We start from the raw sequence: 22102 nt of genomic DNA, 5'->3' as shown, positions 1-22102 counted from the left end.
GACAACAATAATAATGATCACATTTATCTGAGGAAATTTAAACAGGTGATTCAGATGAGATGTATTAATTGATATCTTTGTTTTTAACATGTTTAATGTGTTTTGATATCTTGTCTTTGATACTATGTGTTTATATTATGTTTCAGAATTAAATTAATCTGTTCCAACATTAAAATATTTTTGCATTAAAACACATTTCTAAAACATGTTATAAGATATTATAAAACATGTTATAAGATATTATAAAACATGTTATAAGATATTATAAAACATGTTATAAGATATTATAAAACATTTTTCTAAACATGTGCTCGTCATTATTTCATGAATACGGTCGAACATAAAACATAAAATATGACTGAATCTAATTATCAGTTTGTGTGCAGACCTGCCAGGGGTGGACAAAATAACAGGAACACCTTGTTCAATTGATTTAAACTAAAGATCCATAAATATCTAAATGTAAAATGCACAGAGAAAATAGTGAAACCTCTGAAATGATTTATATTCTACTTTTACTATTATTATTATTATTACTATTATTATTATTATTATTTGTTTGTTGTTTAAAGTGTTTTCTTGATTGTGAGACTAAATTCTGAAAAATATTCTGATCACCAACAGAAATCAAATCAATCAATCAAATAAAATCTCAAACATTAAAACCTTTCCAAATAAAAGGTGAGTTACTCACAGAGACGAACGTCGCCATGCTGATGTCCCTTGATGTCCCCTGGTGTCCCCTAATGTCCCCTGATATCTTCTGATGTCCCTTGATGTCCCCTAATGTCCCCTGATATCTTCTGATGTCCCCTGGTGTCCCCTGATCTCCTCTGATGTCCCCTGATGTCCTGTGATGTCCCCTGATGTCCCCTGATGATGTCTCCTGGTCCTACTGGAGGCACACTGAAGTGTCTCCGCTTTATAAACCTGTCTGTCTGCATGATGTCATCAGGAGGGCGGGGCTACAGACACAACGATGTCATTAGTTTATATTCTAAAATGTAATCTAAAACCAGATTAAAGATTAGAGGACACGCACACACACACACTTAGGTGATCAGTATATTAAATAAACAGTCATCAGTCACACAGAATATTTGTCCTTCGTCCTCCTGCATGTTGGACATCTTTGAAATGTTCGGTTCCTCCTTAAAAAATGTCCCACTTTGAAAAAAGGACATCCTTTCATAAAATGTCCTCACAGAAACTCAACATCTGCAAAACATGTCCTCCTTCCTAAAACATGTCCTCCAAAAAGAGACCGTTGTCCGCCTCCGTCCGTCTCACCGTTAGATAAGAGTCTCACAGTTAGACAACAACAACCAGAGTTACACACAGGATTACAGTGTCTGTGTGTGTGTGTGTGTGTGTGTGTGTGTGTGTGTGTGTGTGTGTGTGGGTGTGTGGGTGTGTGTGTGTGTGGGTGGGTGTGTGTGTGCGCGTGTGTGTGTGTGTGTGTGTGTGTGTGTGTGTGTGTGTGTGTGTGTGTGTGTGTGTGTGTGTGTGCGCGTGTGTGTGTGTGTGTGTGTGTGGGTGTGTGGGTGTGTGTGTGTGTGGGTGGGTGTGTGTGTGCGCGTGTGTGTGTGTGTGTGTGTGTGTGTGTGTGTGTGTGTGTGTGTGTGTGTGTGTGTGTGTGCGCGTGTGTGTGTGTGTGTGCGTGTGTGTGGGTGTGTGTGTGTGTGTGTGTGTGTGTGTGTGTGTGTGTGTGTGTGTGTCTGTGTGTGTGTGTGTGTGTGTCTGTGTGTGTGTGTGTGTGTCTGTGTGTGTGTGTGTGTGGTCAGAGGACTGGTCCCTGATGGTTAAAGTACACCAACAGCTCCTCCCTGTGGACACACTGAGAACTACAGCAGCACGAACATAAAACATTTAAATCAGTGAAACTTCATTGACAGATACAGAGGGAAGAACATGGTGACCTTTGACTTTTGACTTTTGACCTTTGACTTTTGACTTTTGACTTTTGACTTTTGACCACCAAAACTGAGTCAGTTCATCCTCCGTACCGAGTGAGTCATAAAAACTAAAGAACATTCAGTCGTCCGCTGACGAGTCGTAAACATGAGAACAATATTTGACTTTCAAAGTGACTTCAGATCAAATCAGGAGACAAAACAACATGGAGACAGGGAGACAGGGAGACATGGAGACAGGAAGACAGGGAGACAGGGAGACATGGAGACAGGGAGACAGGGAGACAGGGAGACAGGGAGACAGGGAGACAGGGAGACAGGGAGACATGGAGACAGGGACACAGGGAGACATGGAGACATGGAGACAGGGAGACAGGGAGAAATAAAGACAGGGAGACAGGGAGACATGAAGACAGGGAGACAGGGAGACATGGAGACAGGGAGACAGGGAGACATGAAGACAGGGAGACATGGAGACATGGAGACATGGAGACAGGGAGACAGGGAGACATGGAGACAGGGAGACATGAAGACAGGGAGACAGGGAGACATGGAGACAGGGAGACAGGGAGGCAGACATGGAGACATGGAGACAGGGAGACATGAAGACAGGGAGACAGGGAGACAGGGAGACATGGAGACAGGGAGACAGGGAGACATGAAGACATGGAGACATGGAGACATGGAGACAGGGAGACAGGGAGACATGGAGACAGGAAGACAGGGAGACAGGGAGACATGGAGACAGGGAGACAGGGAGACAGGGAGACATGGAGACAGGGAGACATGAAGACAGGGAGACATGGAGACAGGGACACAGGGAGACATGGAGACATGGAGACAGGGAGACAGGGAGAAATAAAGACAGGGAGACAGGGAGACATGAAGACAGGGAGACAGGGAGACATGGAGACAGGGAGACATGGAGACAGGGAGACAGGGAGACATGAAGACAGGGAGACATGGAGACATGGAGACATGGAGACAGGGAGACAGGGAGACATGGAGACAGGGAGACATGAAGACAGGGAGACAGGGAGACATGGAGACAGGGAGACAGGGAGGCAGACATGGAGACATGGAGACAGGGAGACATGAAGACAGGGAGACAGGGAGACATGAAGACATGGAGACATGGAGACAGGGAGACAGGGAGACATGGAGACAGGGAGACATGAAGACATGGAGACATGGAGACATGGAGACATGGAGACAGGGAGACATGGAGACATACAGACATGAAGACAGGGATACAGGGAGACAGAGAGACATGGAGACATGGAGACAGGAAGACAGGAAGACATGGATACAGGGAGATATGGAGACAGGGAGACATGGGGACATGAAGACATGGAGACAGGGAGACATGGAGACAGGGAGACAGGGAGACATGGAGACATGAAGACAAAGAGACATCTTGATGGACACTGAATTATTTTTTTAAAAAAAGGATAAAAACGAACAGACAAACACGACATAAATAAAAATATTAAATAGATTTAATGGAAAAAAAGGATGAAATGTTTAAAAAAGATGAATAACTATTTTATTCTTTTTGTGTTTCCTGTTTTTATCATTTGTATTTAAATTTTTTAATTTCCCTGAATGTCCTTCGTTGAAGACAGGAGACGCGTTCTGTCTTAAATCCTAATAAAAGACCAAACAAACGACTTCCTGTTCACCGAAGGACGTCTCATGCAAACATCTTCCAAATCAGAGTTTGACTCACAAATGAGATCGGAGCAGCTGGAGGGACACGGCAGATCGGAGCGGCCGGAGGGACACCGCAGACGAGCAACGAGCAGGTAAGACTCACCTGAAACAGAAGAAGAAAAGATCATTTGAAATCTTTCAGTCTTTAAATTTAACAGATGCTGTTTATCAAGTTTGTCTCTTATTTCCTTCAATTTAACCTTTAATGAATTCTTCTGATCAATTTCTCATTTATTTTCTTTATTTTACATTCTGCTAAATTCTGATTCATATTTCTTGACATTTTTATGCTGTGTGTTGCTGTTATCTTTTTGAATATTTGTGCCAATAAAAAACGAAATGGTTGATAATTTAAATGTTTCACCACCTCACACAGTTTCATGTTTTTGTAAATTAATTTTTCTGTGTTGTGTAATTTGTTCACAAAGTTTCAGAGCTTCATATTCAATATTTTAATACGTAAAATGTAATTAATTAATCTGCAGTGATCCTAACGTAAAATCTGTAGAAACACTGAATTCACTTCGCAGGGAGCCGTTGGTTGTTGGTTGTGTGTTGCCCGTTGTTGGTTGCCATGACTCCCACGGCGCTCCTCCGCCTCCTGCTGGCGGCAGCGCTGAACTCAGGTAAACTCCACACACCTTTTAAAGATTCTGTTTGGTCTTTGTGTCGTAGACTCTAACTGTAGGTCACAAGCCCCGCCCCCTCCGTGTTAGCGGAAACTAATTGCTGTGTTCATATTGAACATCTGACTTCGTGGTTACAACACGGGAAGTCGTGCTCTCCTCATTCAGGTGGTTAAGTCGTGTTGCTAGGCAACAGCAACGTGGACGGTATCTGGACAACATAACCTAAGAGGGAGAAGGCGAGGCCGTTGGGAATATCAAGGTTTTTCCTCAGACATGTTATGAAATTACAAAGAAAAGTTGTAAAAGAAAAGTCAGTTGGGAAACTAAGTGTGGAGTTCCTCAAGGGTCCATCATGGGGCCTCTTCTGTTTAACACCTAAAGCCTCTAAATCACACGTCTAAATGAATATTACAACTTATCCAGATGACGCACATCTAGACATGACAAAATCAACACACGACTACAGTCCTTACATCTGCTGAATAAAAACATCCAACAGTGAGTGAGTGAATCTGGTCGAACGTCCGAACAGAAAAAACTGCAGTCAGTGACTTCGGCCCTGAATAAGAAGGTTCGAAAGTCACTACTCACTTTTAATTCATGATACGACCATCTACAAATCAAGCTGGACATCATTTACAGTTTAACAGCCACATAAAGATAATTACCAAATTACCAAAATAAAAACCAAATTAAAACTGCAAGCAGTGATAACGGGCCCTCGCACTCTGCGCGCCGCCCCCCCCAAAGCCGTCTCCCGATGTGCAGCGCGCGGGGGACCACATATCCCCGCTTAAAGTTGCTATTTTTGTCTCGTTTCCTGTCTCCAGCAGGGGGCGCTGTGACTATGATGGAACATTACTATCAGGTGTCTTCAGGGCGGGACTGCTGTCAAAGATGTAAAGTTTGAGGAAGATCGGAATATGTACATAAAAGTTACAGTCAGTTGCAGGTTCACGGTGAGACGCTCAAAATGGCTGCCACGACACAGTCAGACCGATCGACAAAAATAAATTCACGATGCCGAGACACTTTTCGGTACATCTCGGTGTGATACACAAATCCAACAAATTTGGTGCATGTAGGTGAAACTAGGTGCCAGAGCTGCAGTTTAGGGGGCGCTGGCGAGCCGTTTGGCCACGCCCACTCGCATAACACATCAGATGTATCGTCTCACCACGCCGGATGTATGTGACACGTTTCGTGAGGTTTCAAGCATCCTTTGACCTTAAACATCAACTTCCTGTGTCACGGCGAGACATCAAACTTTGCCACACCGTCACGGCGACACCCAATGACAAAGTCGAACGAATGTCTCAATATTTCATCAACTACATGTTTAGGTTATTGTGACCCGACTTTACGTTCATGTGATCAACCAGCTCGACGTAGAATATGAAAGTATGAAAAGTGTCATTTCCAGTGGCCAACAGGGGGCGCTATCACTATGAGCGAATATTCCCCCACAGGGGTCTTCAGGGCGGGGCTGTTATCATACCTGTGATGTTTGGAGAAGGTCGGTCCATGTACATAAGATTTAAAGCAACTCCTAGTTTCATGGTGAGATGTTCAACATGGCCGCCTTTCGCAGGCACACACATCGATGAAAACAAATTATTTATACAACTTTTAATCCCAAACATGTTTTCTATCCATAGAAACTAAATTCAAGTCGGTCGGACAAAATCCCTCGAAGGAGTTCGACAAAGTACAACATGTCAGAATTGCCCAAAATGGCGACTAAATTCAAAATGGTGGACTTCCTGTCGAGTTGACGTAACGGTGCAATGTAACTTTTTTGTGCGTTTAGGTGTGATACACGTGTCCACCGGATTTGGTGAATTTAGGTAAATGTGGCCGCCGGGGCATCTCTTTAGGGGGCGCTCTCGAGCCATTTGGCCACGCCCACTTGCGATTCCACTAGAATACGAAATTTTTCGCCGGGAGACAAATGTGTTTCCACTTTCATGAGTTTTTGAATACGATAAAGCCTCCAAAAAGGAAAATCACTTTGACAAGAATAATAATAAGGAACGAGAAAAAGAAAAAGAATTCCTTGAAAAACAATAGGACTTTCGCACCATCGGTGCTCGGGCCCTAATAACATGAAATAGCTTTTAGTTTCCGTGCTGCTCAACTGAGGAACAAGCTTCCTGATCACCTGATAAAACATTCTTGTTTTCCGAGGCGTTCCAGCACATTAAACAGGAAACTGGACTTTGAAATATATTGTTTTTTCTTTTCTTTTCAAGGCAGTTTTATTTATTTATTCACTGTACAGTCAGACGGCCCACCTGTGGGCCAACGAGTTTTAACGACATCCACCTTCCATCACAACAAAGTTAAAAGTTAACCTATAAACTCATACAAGATATCTATGGAAAGCTAAGACTCTCGTGATTCGATCCGTATAAACCATTTTAACATCCAATAAGCACAGCAGGTTCAGTAAACACCTTTGTCAGACCACCACTGTCTAGTGTCTAATGTGGGACTTTAAAGCTGATTTGGTGAGTTATGTCAATACTGTCATTGTTTATTTGTTTAAACAAGTTAGAATGAATTGTTTAAACAAACAATGACAGTATTGACATAACTCACCAAATCAGCTTTAAAGTCCCACATTGACCTGGAAAAGTCAGACAGAAACCCTCTGGTTCAGTCAGCAAAGGTCCAGTAAATCCAATCCAACAAAGTATTTAGTCCAAGAAGCATTAATATCTCATTTTTAATGCATTTCTATGCCTCTGTACAGCACTTTGAATCTCTTTGTGTCTGACTGGTGCATTATGAATGAACTTGCCTTGCAGCCATTCTATCGGATGTCAACACTGGCAATAAATTCATAGTGGTTTTTCCAGAGAACATCGCCTACTATCATCCCAGTGACCCACAGAACCAGATCCTCATCACGGTCCTTCATAAGGACACTTTAGTCGAGGTCAAAACCCAAACGTCCACCCCGGAAAAATCTGAGTCTCTGGCTGCTGGATATACTTGGGTATACACCGTAGCTAAAACACTAGAACTGCATAAGTCAGAAATCTCTGACAGCGTTATCCAAATTACCAGCAACAAAGATGTCATCATTCAAGCCATCAGCCAAAAAAACAACAGCGTGCAGAGCGCTGTGGTTATTCCTATCGAGAAACTCGACAAGAAGTACCTCATCCCTCCGGTACCCATCGTCAGAGAAACCGGCGACCCTGCGACTAATGGCAACACAGAGGTCACTGAAAGAGGTCCATTTAGAGTCATTATCGTCAACGCCGACGTAAACAACACGGTGACCATTGAAGGCGAAAGCAGCAAAGAAGTTTCGCTAAAGCCCTGGCAGGCTGCTCAGCTCTGGGTTGGAGAGGAGAGAGTTGTGACAGCGGACAACCCGGTGGCCGTCCTCTTCGGTCACCCTTGTAGCATCCGGCACAACTGCACCTGTGGGATGCTGTACGCAGCGCTGCAGCCCGCCAAAGAAGAGGCGCAGACGTTCTTCATCCCTCCACATCTGGCAACGGACGCTGAAGCAGAAACACTCGTACTCCTGTCACAGGAAAAGTCCGCTAACACGATGACCTTCGACCCAGAATCACCAATGGTAAAGACCGACGGCACGGTCGTCCTCTACCGGCCAGGTCTACTCCTCTCTCTGATCCCAGAGGCCGACTTCGCCGGCTGCTATGTGGTCAAATCCATCGCCGGTACAGACGACTTTGCCGTGATCGTGGTGAACGAGATAGACAAAGACAAGGTTCGGATCGGGACAGAACCTCTGGTGGGATCAGACTGGCAGAAGCTGAAAGGAACCGATTACGTCTCTGTAAAGGTCACGCTGCAGTCGGGTATTAGCATCATCTGGCACACCTCCTCCAAAATAGCCGTCTATTTTTTGGGAAGAAAGGATGGTACTCTGTTTGGAAACCCGGGACACATCGTCGGTAAATCCCCAGGTACGTAGAACAAGCTCCTACTCCTGTCCACTGTAGGGTAGTTAGCGGGGACATGCTAACAACAACAGCAGACAAACATACTGTTTAATTACTTGCATTTTTTCTTGTATGTTTTTGGTTGGCTGCAATAAAAAACACTCTCTTCTTTGTCTTCATTTCCCCCCAACAGACTTCAGGGGCTGCGCCTTGACTCCGTTGGCTGTAGACATCGGAGAAACTGCGATGGGCTGGCGTGAGTCTCTGAAATACTGCCGAGACAAGGACCTGAAGATGCTTAGCTTCTCCAACACAGAAATGCACCAACTTGTCAGCGACCGACTGATCGAGACCAAGAGCGACAGCCTGAAGGAGGTGTGGATGGGCATGCGTCGCAGCTCCCTGACCGGGGAGTGGTACTGGGTGGATGGGCAGCCGGCCGGCGACACCTTCTGGGGGGACGGCGAGCCCGGCGCGGCGCACGAGGGCCAGTGTGCCAGTATGAGTCTGAAGAACAAGAAGTTCGTCTGGAGCGACGAGGACTGCTGTAAGCACATCCATCCCGTCTGCGTCAAGAATCCCATCTTCTTCTCTGACTCCTGAAATAACACGTAGCTGTCAGATCTCTGAACTACAAGTTCTGTTGTTGCCTTCAGACAGAGTCGTGTTTGCCACTTCGGGAAGTTTCTGAAAGCTCAGAATTCTCAAGTTCAGACGTGTTTGCTGACATTTTCAGAAGTGGTGGCGACCGTAGAAGTTTATTTTTTATTGGATAATTAAAAGCTAATGTCTTGCAATTGAAGTTATATAAAGTTTCTCTTTGTAATTTATTTACACATCTATTATGTTTCCCGCCCACGAGCTCGCTAAATTTCAAAGCCTCAGTGGCTTCTACACACCCGTCCATGTTGCTGTTGCGTAGCAATGGTTTTGTCATGAATCATTTGAACACCAAGCGTCGCAACTTCCCACGTTTTTACCACGAGCCGACCACTTCCGTTTGAAGGCAGCACGTGTTACCTCACGCCAGCATTGTACGGCGATGATTTTAATAAAATTGTTCAGCAGTTTCATGATGGAGTTCGTTTGGACGAGGTCGCCTTCAGAGTGTGTTGAAGCTAGCCGTGCTAACACCAGGTAGCATCCTTATTTTATGGGAATCTAAACGTGGAAAACTGCTTTTTCACCAACGTTTGCAATGAACGGCTCTGCAAGAGTTTCAGTTTGTAAAAGGGAGAATTTATATTTCAGGATATTTTTATAATTGCACTTAGTCCTTCAGGTCTGATGTGCAATACTTTAATATTGAAGCATCTTTAATCTTCTGAGGCTCCACCGGCTGAAATCTGAGTGATATTTTAGGTAAACTCGTTTCTGCTGTGACTAGATTTAAAGTTGATTTATAGAAAAGTCCCAAAGTAGTTTTTGCTTATTTGGCAAATTTGTTGTGTGAAGATATTTTAAACATATAATGCCATGACGTCGGTTTGAAGAACTTTATTTGTAGTCCTGTTTCAACTCAGTAGCCAGATTTAACATTATTTACTAATTTTAAGGTTGTATTGTTTGATTTTCATGTTAGCTTCAATAAAATTGTGTTTTGCTTTCCCTAATGGCAGATTTCATGGAATTAGAACATTTTAACGGGGTGTTTTTTGTGGTTTGTAGTTGATAGTATTTGCAGTGTGACGGTCTGTGACGGTCTGTGATTTAATATCCACGACTGTTGTAAATCAACAATGTAAAAATAAACAGTTAATGTGTGAAAGTAAAAACTGCTTTGTTTTATTTACCACAAATACAACCAAGTCCAAAAATGTAAAAATACTAATATGTCTAAACAGTTGATAGCTGTAAGTCTTGGTGTCGTAAAATGATGTCGATGCTTTATCATTGAAAAAAGAGAGTTTTTGCTCTTTGTATTGGCTGTGAAGACTCTTTTAGACTTTATTGGAAGAAAACAGTCTGCAGAATTACTTTTAAAGAGATTTCTTTAACAGTAAACATTTGAGCCTTTAAACAAGACTTACAGCATCAAACAGTTTGCAGACGATACTTTGTTTTACGTGTCTGTAGTTTCAGAAAATATTGAGATTTCCCAAAAACTTTCCAGAAATGTAATTTGGTACAAGTTGTCAGAAAAATAGAGATGGCGTTACAAATGTACACTTTGCCGTAATTATTTCTAATTTATTGATAATGTAAAGACTTTTTCTAAGAGCATTACATTTGCCAGGTAAGCATTTATTCAGTACATGGAAAATAAATTTTTCACTGAAAACAACAAAAAATAATATTTATTTGCATTTACTTTGCTTTTTTTGATGCACATTTGTAATTAATCTATAATTATAAAAAATGTACTCGATAGTTTATTTTTTGGATGTTTTAGAAAAGTATTTATTTAGGAATTAAATGTAAAACAAAGTGCCGCCTCATTTTCCTCTGCAAACAAAGAAAGCATCAAATAAATTACAGTAAATTATAGTTAGATTATAAATTGGGTTAATATCTTTAATTTTAAAAACAGTTTAAATTCAAATAACAACAATAATTATAATCTGCAGAAATTAAGATTAAACAGGTTGTTATAATCACAGTTGAAATATTTAATGAATGTTCATAATGTAATTTAAAAGCAGACATTTGAAGTGTTAATTAGTGAACAGTATTTTAGGTTCTCCTATAAAACAACATGATACATCATCACAGCTGTTTGACTGTATTTTCATACATCAGCCAGTTATTACGTCTTTATAAATCCTGCTGATAATGAAGTAAAGTGTTGTTAAATCACAGCTAGTTACTTCCACCAGCAGCTGACTCGCTGCAGCGCCCCCCCCTGCACCATCCACACCCCCACCCCCACCAGCAGGAGCACTTTGGCCCCCAGGGACACGGACAGGAGGAGCAGGAGAGGAAGCGGAGTGGCGGCGGCGGCCGGCGGGAGCCGGGGGGGCAGGACGTACAGGGCGGCCTGCTCTTTGCCCAGCGGGTTGGAGGCACTGCAGGTGTACTGCTGGCCCGGCGCCACATCCCCCAGCTGGCTCACGGTGTGGTAGCGGGCTGGGGAGCCCTGAGCCAGCGGCCCCACCAAGGAACCCTCCAGGAGGTCGTCAGGGCCGAGCCACTGGACGTCCGGCAGCGGGGAGCCCTGCACCCGACACAGGGCGCGGTAGCCGGACCGCTCGCTGCCCTCCACCGACAGCGCCAGGATCTTCGGAGGCGCTGGAATACAGGAAAAGGGGTTACCACGGAAACACCTCCATCTAAATACAACCTACTTCACAGACAGTGTGGAATGAAAGACAGTCATATACCCGGCAGGCCACTAGAGGACAGCGGGGAAGTAGGCGGCAACGTGGATTTGTTTCAACAAATCTTTTAGGAACCCCGAGCAAGAAGTTTTGTTTTCCGAAAACACCTGAGACACGAACTTTAGAGCCAGACGGGTTCAATTCCGACGTGTTCCGCGACTCGACACGCCGCCCTCTGGTGGACTAGTGGGTGTATTACAGGCTTTGGGGTGACAGCAGGTTGTTCCAACTTAAAAATACTCCGTTACAGGTCAAATTCCTCTGTTCAAAATATTCTGAAGAGCATGTACATCAAGTTTTAATGGTACTCATTCTGGTTCTCAACCTGAGGGGGCGAGTCCTTTGGAGGGTCATCAGAAAAATCTCAGCGGTCGTGAAATGATTCATGGAAGAGAAAAGAAGAAAAGTTCAGACAAACAAATGTTTTAAAGTTTTTGAAATTTATCGATCTGGACATTTATTACTGAAACGGCATTTAAAGTCTAAATCGATGTTTGGTGAAACAAGTTCAACACTGTGATGTCATAAAGGACCAGATGTAAACTTGGAACATTTCTCTCCTGTTGAGCTCTCTGAGTTAAATAGAATTATTTCTTCATCTGGATCCTCTAGCTGTCTGTTAGATCTCATCCCAACTAAACTTGTTAAGGAAGTCTTCCCTTTAATTAATACTTCCATATTAGATCAGATCAACCTATCTATTTGTAACCGGCTATGTACCGCAGGCTTTTAAAGTGGCTGTAATTAAACATTTACTTAAAAAGCCGACTCTTGATCAGCTGTTTTAGGAAACTACAGACCAATTTACAACCTGAAGTTTATTTCTAAAATCCTTGAAAAAGTTGTTTCAAATCAACTTTGTGATCATTTACAAAGGAATGATCTGTTTGAAGATTTTCAGGCTTTAGAGTTCATCATAGCACAGAAACAGCTCTGGTGAAAGTTACCAACGACCTTTTATTAGCCTCAGATAATGGACTCGTCTCTGTACTTTCCATGAAGATGGCGCCGTGCTAGTGGCAGCCTGTTACAGCAGTAACAGTGTGTTTTTGTTTTAAGTATTTTTCTTTCTTTCTTCTCTCTTCGGAGTTGTTGTTGGTTTATTTCTTTCACGTGTGTTAAGTGACGGTCAGACAATGGACCGTAACTTTTCCTCTTTTCTGGTGGCTCTTCTTCTACTTTTTTCCCTCTTTGTAACGGAGCGCTACGCACAGTGGACCGGGGCCATTGTTTACTCTCGTGATCAGCTGATCGTGCTGAGTAGACCTCTACTGCTGCTGCCCGGAGCGAGGCCTGAAATCCCGGACGAAATTCGGAGAAGACGTCGGGGTTGCAGAGCTGGAGCTAAGCTGAAGGCAAAGAGGAAGAAATATAAACCATCGGTACCAGAGATCTTAATGGGGAACGTGAGGTCGTTGGCCAACAAGACGGACGAGCTCGGTGCTGGTAAAGACCCAGAGAGAGTACCGGGAGTGCAGCATCATGTGTTTCACCGAGACATGGCTGCACTCACATCTCCCGGACCACAGCGCGGCCGTACCGGCTTCAGGACTGTTCGGGGGGACAGAGACGTTGTTCAGAGCGGTAAGAAGAAAGGTGGAGGGATTGCAGTCTATGTGAACGAGAGGTGGTGTAATCCCGACCACGTGTGTGTGAAGGAACGTTTCTGTAGCCCGGACATTGAACTGCTAGCCGTGGGGATGCGCCCTTATTATTTGCCGAGGGAGTTCACGTCCGCCATTGTTATCGCTGTGTACGTTCCTCCATCAGCTGACGTAGAGGCAGCAGTGGACACCATCCACTCCACTGTGTCCAAACTTCAGACTAAGCATCCCGGTGCATTTTTGTTAGTTACTGGAGACTTTAACCAGTCTGGATAAAGTACTGCCAACTTTTCACCAGTATGTGAACTGCCCCACCCGGAACAATAAAACTCTGGACTTACTGTATGCTAATGCCATGGATGCATACAGTACTGCTGCCCTTCCCCCCCCTTTGTAGATCAGACCACAACCTGGTCCTGCTGACTCCAAAGTATGTTCCTCTGGTGCAGAGGCAGCCTGTGACCACCAGGACTGTGAGGAGTTGGACACAGGAGGCTAAAGACGCCCTGCAGGACTGCTTTGAGTCCACGGACTGGGATGTGCTGTGTGGACCACATGGGGAGGACATCAACAGCAGGACGGACTGTATCACAGAATACATCAAATTCTGTGAACACACCACCGTACCATCCCGGACTGTAAAATGCTTCCCCAACAACAAGCCGTGGATCACCAGTGACCTGAACGTGCTTCTTAATCAGAAGAAAGCAGCCTTCAGGTCTGGGGACAGGGAGGAGCTCAGGAGAGTGCAGCGCCACCTGAAGGAGAAGATGAGAGAGTGCAAGGACTCCTACAGGAGGAAGCTGGAGGCAAAACTCCAGCAGAACAACGTGAGGGAGGTGTGGACCGGTATGAAGGAGATTACTTGGTTCAAGGGGAGAGAGAGACAACCAGGGGGAACCTGGAGAGGAACAACCAGAGGGAACCTGGAGAGGAACAACCAGGGGGAACCTGGAGAGGAACAACCAGGGGGAACCTGGAGAGGAACAATCAGGGGGAACCTGGAGAGGAACAACCAGGGGGAACCTGGAGAGGAACAATCAGGGGGAACCTCGAGAGGAGCAATCAGGGGGAACCTGGAGAGGAACAACCAGGGGGAACCTGGAGAGGAACAACCAGGGGGAACCTGGAGAGGGCCAATGAGATAAACTGTTTCTTCAACAGGTTTAGTTCACCACCCTCATCTGTCTCCTCCACACCTTACACCTCCCAAACCCCTCTGCTGCCTTCCACCCCCTCCCCCCTCTGCCCCCCCCTAGCTGGTGAGCTACATGGACACAGAGTCCTCAACGCCAAAGGGCTCTTCCACCATCGATGCCATGACCCCCCTCTCCCACCTCTCTGGCCAGGTTAGGAGACAGCTGGAGAGACTCCACCAGCGCAAGTCTGCAGGACCTGACAGCATCAGCCCCGGAGTCCTGAAGACCTGACGGCATCGGCCCCAGGGTCCTGAAGACCTGCGCCGTCCAGCTGGCTGAGGTCCTACAACACCTCTTCAACCTGAGCCTGAAGCAGGAGGAAGTCCCGGTGCTGTGGAAGACGTCCTGCCTGGTTCCAGTCCCCAAGAAGACGACTCCATCTGGCCTCAACGACTACCGACCGGTTGCCCTCACATCTCATGTGATGAAGGTGCTGGAGAGGCTGGTCTTGGCCCACCTCAGGTCTCTGGTGAAATCTTCTCTGGACCCTCTACAATTTGCGTACCAGCCTCACGTGGGAGTGGACGACGCCATCATCTACCTGCTGCAACGAGCTCAGTCTCACCTGGATGGAACCGGTGAATCTGTGAGAATCACTTTCTTTGATTTCTCCAGTGCATTTAACACCATTCAACCACTGCTGCTGAGTGAGAAGCTGCGGGTGGTGGTGGGGGTGGACGTGTCCACCGTCTCCTGGATCACTGACTACCTGACAGGCAGACCACAGTTTGTCCGTCAGTTTGTCCAGTGCATTGTACTTCGCTGTGGTCTGCTGGGGGAGCAGCATTGGAGCCGGAGACACCAACAGACTTAACAAACTGGTTAAGAAGGCCGGCTCCATCATCGGCTGTAAACTGGACAGTCTGGAAAAGGTGGTGGAGAGGAGGACGCTGAACAAACTATTATCCATATTGGATAACCCTGACCACCCTCTCCACCACCTGCTGCAGGGACAGAGGAGGACGTTCTCCAAAAGACTCCTCCAGCTGCTGCCACAAGGACAAATACAGGAGATCATTCCTGATACAGGAGATCATTCCTTATACAGGAGATCATTCCTTATACAGGAGATCATTCCTGATACAGGAGATCATTCCTGATACAGGAGATCATTCTAGATACAGGAGATCATTCCAGATACAGGAGATCATTCCTTATACAGGAGATCATTCCTGATACAGGAGATCATTCTAGATACAGGAGATCATTCCAGATACAGGAGATCATTCCTTATACAGGAGATCATTCCTTATACAGGAGATCATTCCTGATACATGAGATCATTCTAGATACAGGAGATCATTACTGATCCAGGAGATCATTCCAGATACAGGAGATCATTCCTTATACAGGAGATCATTCCTGATACAGGAGATCATTCCAGATACAGGAGATCATTCCTTATACAGGAGATCATTCCTGATACAGGAGATCATTCTAGATACAGGAGATCATTCTAGATACAGGAGATCATTCCTTATACAGGAGATCATTCCTTATACAGGAGATCATTCCTGATACAGGAGATCATTCCTGATACAGGAGATCATTCTAGATACAGGAGATCATTCCAGATACAGGAGATCATTCCTTATACAGGAGATCATTCCTTATACAGGAGATCATTCCTGATACATGAGATCATTCTAGATACAGGAGATCATTCCAGATACAGGAGATCATTCCTGATACAGGAGATCATTCCTTATACAGGAGATCATTCTAGATACAGGAGATCATTCCAGATACAGGAGATCATTCCTTATACAGGAGATCATTCCTGATACAGGAGATCATTCTAGATACAGGAGATCATTCCAGATACAGGAGATCATTCCTGATACAGGAGATCATTCCTGATACAGGAGATCATTCTAGATACAGGAGATCATTCCAGATACAGGAGATCATTCCTTATACAGGAGATCATTCCTTATACAGGAGATCATTCCTGATACATGAGATCATTCTAGATACAGGAGATCATTCCAGATACAGGAGATCATTACTGATCCAGGAGATCATTCCAGATACAGGAGATCATTCCTTATACAGGAGATCATTCCTGATACAGGAGATCATTCCAGATACAGGAGATCATTCCTTATACAGGAGATCATTCCTGATACAGGAGATCATTCTAGATACAGGAGATCATTCTAGATACAGGAGATCATTCCAGATACAGGAGATCATTCCTTATACAGGAGATCATTCCTTATACAGGAGATCATTCCTGATACAGGAGATCATTCCTGATACAGGAGATCATTCTAGATACAGGAGATCATTCCAGATACAGGAGATCATTCCTTATACAGGAGATCATTCCTTATACAGGAGATCATTCCTGATACATGAGATCATTCTAGATACAGGAGATCATTCCAGATACAGGAGATCATTCCTGATACAGGAGATCATTCCTGATACAGGAGATCATTCCTGCCCTCTGGCAAAATCCATCACACAACAATAACACCGGTCGTTATCTGTTTTCTTGTTTGTTTAAATCTTTGCACTATTGTTTACTTAGCTTTAATTTAATTTAATTATTCTATTTTATTTTATTCTATTTATTGTATATACTGGGCATTTTTATAAGTAATATTTTTTACTGTTGTTTTATTGTTTTCCTGTACCTATAATGCTGCTGTAGCAAAAACATTTCCCCTTGTGGGATTAATAAAGTATCTATCTATCTATCTATCTATCTATCTATCTATCTATCTATCTATCTATCTATCTATCTATCTATCTATCTATCTATCTATCTATCTATCTATCTATCTATCTATCTATCTATCTATCTATCTATCTGTCTGTCTGTCTGTCTGTCTGTCTGTCTGTCTGTCTACTTGTTCTTCTAGACCTCAGTGCTGCTTTTGATACGATTGATCACACGATCTTATTACAGAGATTAGAAGACGTTACGAGGATTAAAGGAACTGCATTAGACTGGTTCAAATCCTACTTATCAGATAGATTCCAGTTTGTCCATGTCAACAATGACTCTTCCAGACAAACAAGAGTTAGTTATGGAGTTCCACAAGGCTCAGTGTTAGGCCCAATACTTTTTACTTTGTACATGCTTCCATTAGGAGATGTCATCAGGAAGCACTGCATCAACTTCCATTGTTATGCAGATGACACTCAGCTATATCTTTCTATAAAACTAGATGAAACTAATCAGTTAGTAAAACTTGAAGCCTGTCTAAAAGACATAAAGGCCTGGATGACCAAAAACTTCCTGCTTCTAAATTCAGACAAAACAGAAGTTCTTGTACTTGGTCCTAAACACCTCAGAAACTCTTTCTGTAATCACTTAGTTACTCTAGATGACATTGTCTTGGCCTCCAGCAAAACTGTGAGGAACCTTGGAGTCATCTTTGATGAGGAATATTGTAAAGTCTTGCTGTAAGGACTTTAATGTGTTAAGTGCCATGAAATAACCTGTGTTGTGATTTGGTGCTTTATAAATAAAATTGAATTGAATTGAATTGAATTGAATTGAATTGAATTGAATTGAATTGAATTGAATTGAATTTAATAAAGACACCGGATCTCCCAGGAGGCAGAGCTCTGCCTGTATTCGGACCGTACCCTCCACTCTCAGTCGGGTCCCCATCTTGTCCTCGAAGTTGACGTGCTCTCGACCCAGAACCTCCACTCGGCAGTAGTACCGTCCGCTGTCCTGCAGGGCGACGCCGTTGATGCGCAGCGACAGGTCATGCTCCCGCGGGTTGCCCTCCAGCCGGTACCTCTGGTCCTGCTGCAGCCCGGCCTCGCAGGTTGGCGCCCCAGGTCGGCTGGTGCAGCGGAACAGGACGGTGGCGCCGGCGCCGTGGCCCAGACGCCACACAACCTGCAGGGAGGAATGCTGGGAGTGCTGCGGGTGGCTGAAGGTGCAGGGCAGCACCACCGGGTAGCCCTCGATGCCTCGCACCTCCGACTGCACCTTCGTGGACCAGCCGTCGTCTCCAGAGCAAATGACGACTGAAAAAAGAACATCTGAGGTTTCAGGTCAGGAAATGAGGAGTCGCACTATTCAGAGAATATATTATTCAACCAATCAGCATCCATCAGTGACCTCATCAACCATCAGTGATGTTATCAACCATCAGTGACCTCATTAACCATCAGTGATGTCATCGTTGGTTTGTGAACGTTATGAATCCTCCAGTTCAGATTCTGTCCGTCACCATCTTGTTAGTTCGGAGCGGTTTGGAGCAGGAAGTGACCATATTTGGACGAGCTGGGGGAGGAGCCAGCGGTGGATCTGACCAATCTGATTGGAAACCTGACGATACTACGTCCTGCCCACCGATAGCTGTAACCTGACTGCACCACAGGCCTGTCAATCAAACAGACACGCCCCCAAAAACAGGTCTTCTTGAATCTTCTTTTCTAATGAATGAGGGATTATTTTCAGATGGACCTCCAGAAAACTAAGAAGAAGGAGTGACTTTAGCTAACAACACCGAGATAACTGATGGACACATTTTATTCACTTTGGATTTGATGAGAGAAGTTGAATGGGAGTCTATGGAGCCGGAGGCTTTTTGGAGCCGACCTCTAGTGGCACTCGCTGGTATTGCAGCTGAAGACACTTCTGGATCAGAACCATCTTACAGACCTGAAGCTACGAACTCTTTTATAAACAGTCTGTGGTTACAACAAACCTCATTTTACAGGAAGCAGTTTAAACTTCAGGAAACATTTGAGAGTTATTGATCAGAGACTTCATCGTTCCCTCTCTACAACAGTTATAGTTCTTCTGACTGCAGCTGAAATAAATCAGATGTGTTCAGTCGGGTTGAACCCGATCAGTGAACTACTGAGTCTAAGGAATCTACTTCTGTCTGACTTTTAAATCTCCTGAAACCACAGATGGAGAATCACATCCTGAAAGGTTGAAGACGAAAACCAGCTCACCTGAAACAAACAGCAGAGTCAAAGAGACTGAGCGGGCGTCCATGATGAGACCACGGAGACACAACTGGGCAGGACGGGTGTCAGTGTGTGTGCGTGTGTCTGTGTGTGTGTGTGACTCAGTAGCTGTCAGACTCGTCTCGTCCACTGATGTTTTTCCATTCTTCTATTAATATATCCTTCATGTCTTTTATTAGTCACCATCTTTCTCGCCACCAGCAGCGCTAGGCTAACGGCTAGCATTCCTCGGTTGTTGACCAGCATTTATAAATTTCATTTCCACATTATTGCATCAATAAGTAAAGTATTTGACACTATTTATCTGACAGTATTTATTTGATAGCATTTCTCTGATAGTACCTTGTCATGAGACAGAGTCCGTCTCTGTTTCCTTCCAGGTGAGGTCACATGGGAGGATCACACCTGGTCTTCATCTTCAGGAAGGGCACAACGTCTCATCAGGACGTCTCCTCACATATCACATCCTCATGTCCTCATGTCCTCCTTTCCTAATGTCCTCCTTTCCTCATGTCCTCCTTTCCCAATGTCCTCCTTTCCTCCTTTCCTCATGTCCTCCTATCCTAATGTCCTCCTTTCTTAATGTCCACATGTCCTCATGTCAAACTCTGTCCAGCTTGTTTAAAACAAAGTTGCTGCAGGTTTCAGCTTCACTTCCTGCTGTATGTTTGTGTGTGTTTCCGTTGGTGTGTGTGTGTAACCACTTTGTGGCCACAGGATGTGGTTGAAAGTGAGAAGTTAGGTTACCATGGTTACCATGTGTGTGTCTGCAGTGTGTTGATGTTTTCTGTGCAGGATGTTTTTCACTCCTCGACCTCGTACACGCCAACACAGGCCACGCCCACACAAGCCAGCGTGAGCTCCTTTAGCTCCCTTGTGCTAACAGGTAACGTGAACTTAATGAGATGATGATGTTTTCTAGTCAGACAAACTCAGGAAGTACAAACTGTCCAGAACTTTCCTCCAGAACGCCTTAATGTTGTTCTGTTTGAACAGGAGTCTGTTTGAGCAGCCTCTAGTGGCTGCTGGTGGGACTGCATGTGGAGCTGTGGAGCTGTCAGACTGGAAATAAAAGTGTCCGTAGCTTCATTTCTGAAAAATGAGTCCTTCGAACTAGCGAGATGGACTGGAGGCTCCATAATGTTCACAAACCAACGATGACCTCACTGCTGGTTGATGACATCACTGATGGATGATGGTTGATGACATCACTGCTGGTCGATGATATCACTGCTGGTTGGAGCTGCTGCTCGGGAGAGTTTGAGGTGCTGCAGAGCTGCACACTCTCCTTCTGTCTCTGATGCTGCACCTTGAATTATTAATGAGCTCAAACATTCAGGAGGCTCGTCCAGCTGCAGTGGAGCAGAGACTCGCTGGGACTCACTGAGTGTGGTTTTAGATCAGGTTTAGATCAGATTCAGATCAGAGTTAGATCAGATTCAGATCAGATTCAGATCAGAGTTAGATCAGACTCAGATCAGATTCAGATCAGAGTTAGATCAGATTCAGATCAGATTTAGATCAGGTTTAGATCAGATTCAGATCAGATTCAGATCAGATTCAGATCCGATTCAGATCAGATTTAGATCAGGTTTAGATCAGATTCAGATCAGAGTTAGATCAGATTCAGATCAGATTCAGATCAGATTTAGATCAGGCTTAGATCAGATTCAGATCAGATTCAGATCAGATTTAGATCAGGCTTAGATCAGATTCAGATCAGATTCAGATCAGATTCAGATCAGATTTAGATCAGATTCAGATCAGAGTTAGATCAGGTTTAGATCAGGTTTAGATCAGATTCAGATCAGATTCAGATCAGAGTTAGATCAGATTCAGATCAGATTTAGATCAGGTTTAGATCAGATTCAGATCCGATTCAGATCAGATTCAGATCCGATTCAGATCCGATTTAGATCAGGTTTAGATCAGATTCAGATCAGAGTTAGATCAGATTCAGATCAGATTCAGATCAGATTTAGATCAGGCTTAGATCAGATTCAGATCAGATTCAGATCAGATTTAGATCAGGCTTAGATCAGATTCAGATCAGAGTTAGATCAGATTCAGATCAGATTTAGATCAGATTCAGATCAGGTTCAGATTAGATTCAGATCAGATTTAGATCAGATTCAGATCAGAGTTAGATCAGGTTTAGATCAGGTTTAGATCAGATTCAGATCAGATTCAGATCAGAGTTAGATCAGATTCAGATCAGATTTAGATCAGGTTTAGATCAGGTTTAGATCAGATTCAGATCAGATTCAGATCAGATTCAGATTCAGATCAGATTTAGATCAGATTCAGATTATATTTAGATCAGATTCAGATCAGATTTAGATTTAGATCGAGGGAATGCATTACTTCGGTGAATGTCCTCACAAAGATAGCTGGACAAACGTGTATGTGTGTGTGTGTGTGTGTGTGTGTGTGTGTGTGTGTGTGTGTGTGTGTGTGTGTGTTGTTGGATCGTCTGCTGTTTGTGTGTGTTGATGTAAAGGAAACTGTCCTGGCAGCACCTCTCTGTTGTCTCTGCTCATCACAGAACAATGTGTGTGTGTGTGTGTGTGTGTGTGTGTGTGTGTGTGTGTTTGGTCTGTAAGCTGCTGCTGCAGAGATTCCTGACAGACCACACCCCCACACAGCACCACCCGTCAAAGATGACAAGCGCAGCCACCTTGAAACCTGCACACACAGGATGTGTACTTCAAAATAAAAGCATGACATTGATCGGCAGGAACACCACTCAGGAGTTATTGTTTAAAAATTATAATAAAATGTTTAGAACTCTCCAAACTCACCGGATTTCTGACTTTTATGTTGTCATGTTGTCTTTCTCTGTTGTTTGTGTTTA

The 22102-nt window shown here is 44.2% G+C and overlaps 2 protein-coding genes across 2 annotated transcripts; one reads left to right on the top strand and one right to left on the bottom strand.

The window, feature by feature from the left end:
• The first annotated feature begins 7335 nt into the window (after positions 1–7335).
• On the top strand, positions 7336–8781 carry LOC138194795 (uncharacterized). Its single transcript, XM_069143773.1, has 3 exons — positions 7336–7373; positions 7448–8202; positions 8372–8781. The coding sequence occupies exons 1-3, from the start codon at positions 7336–7338 to the stop codon at positions 8779–8781; spliced, it is 1203 nt and encodes a 400-aa protein (XP_068999874.1).
• Positions 8782–10565: 1784 nt separating this feature from the next.
• Positions 10566–19276, bottom strand: LOC138194794 (sialic acid-binding Ig-like lectin 15). Its single transcript, XM_069143771.1, has 3 exons — positions 19234–19276; positions 17902–18294; positions 10566–11406 (listed from the first exon to the last, which is right to left on the bottom strand). The coding sequence occupies exons 1-3, from the start codon at positions 19274–19276 to the stop codon at positions 10982–10984; spliced, it is 861 nt and encodes a 286-aa protein (XP_068999872.1). The 3' UTR covers positions 10566–10981.
• Between the last annotated feature and the right edge of the window lie 2826 nt (positions 19277–22102).

Source organism: Embiotoca jacksoni, unplaced genomic scaffold (genome assembly GCF_022577435.1).
Source record: "Embiotoca jacksoni isolate LCO1_2020_lvr unplaced genomic scaffold, fEmbJac1.0.p SCAF_114, whole genome shotgun sequence".
In the NCBI taxonomy this organism is placed as follows: domain Eukaryota; kingdom Metazoa; phylum Chordata; class Actinopteri; family Embiotocidae; genus Embiotoca; species Embiotoca jacksoni.
Note: the sequence above shows the minus strand (reverse complement) of the source record. Positions and strands in the feature narration are given on the sequence as shown.

Bases quoted from the DNA above. Each gene is read 5' to 3' on its own strand.
- LOC138194794 (XM_069143771.1), bottom strand. From the start codon at position 19,276: ATGGACGCCCGCTCAGTCTCTTTGACTCTGCTGTTTGTTTCAG. The intron at 18,295-19,233 runs GTGAGCTGGTTT...TTCTTTTTTCAG, and splicing joins GACTCTGCTGTTTGTTTCAG to TCGTCATTTGCTCTGGAGAC. The intron at 11,407-17,901 runs GTACGGTCCGAA...CCTGTATTCCAG, and splicing joins GACCCGACTGAGAGTGGAGG to CGCCTCCGAAGATCCTGGCG.
- LOC138194795 (XM_069143773.1), top strand. From the start codon at position 7,336: ATGTCATCATTCAAGCCATCAGCCAAAAAAACAACAGC. The intron at 7,374-7,447 runs GTGCAGAGCGCT...ACCCATCGTCAG, and splicing joins TCAGCCAAAAAAACAACAGC to AGAAACCGGCGACCCTGCGA. The intron at 8,203-8,371 runs GTACGTAGAACA...TCCCCCCAACAG, and splicing joins CATCGTCGGTAAATCCCCAG to ACTTCAGGGGCTGCGCCTTG.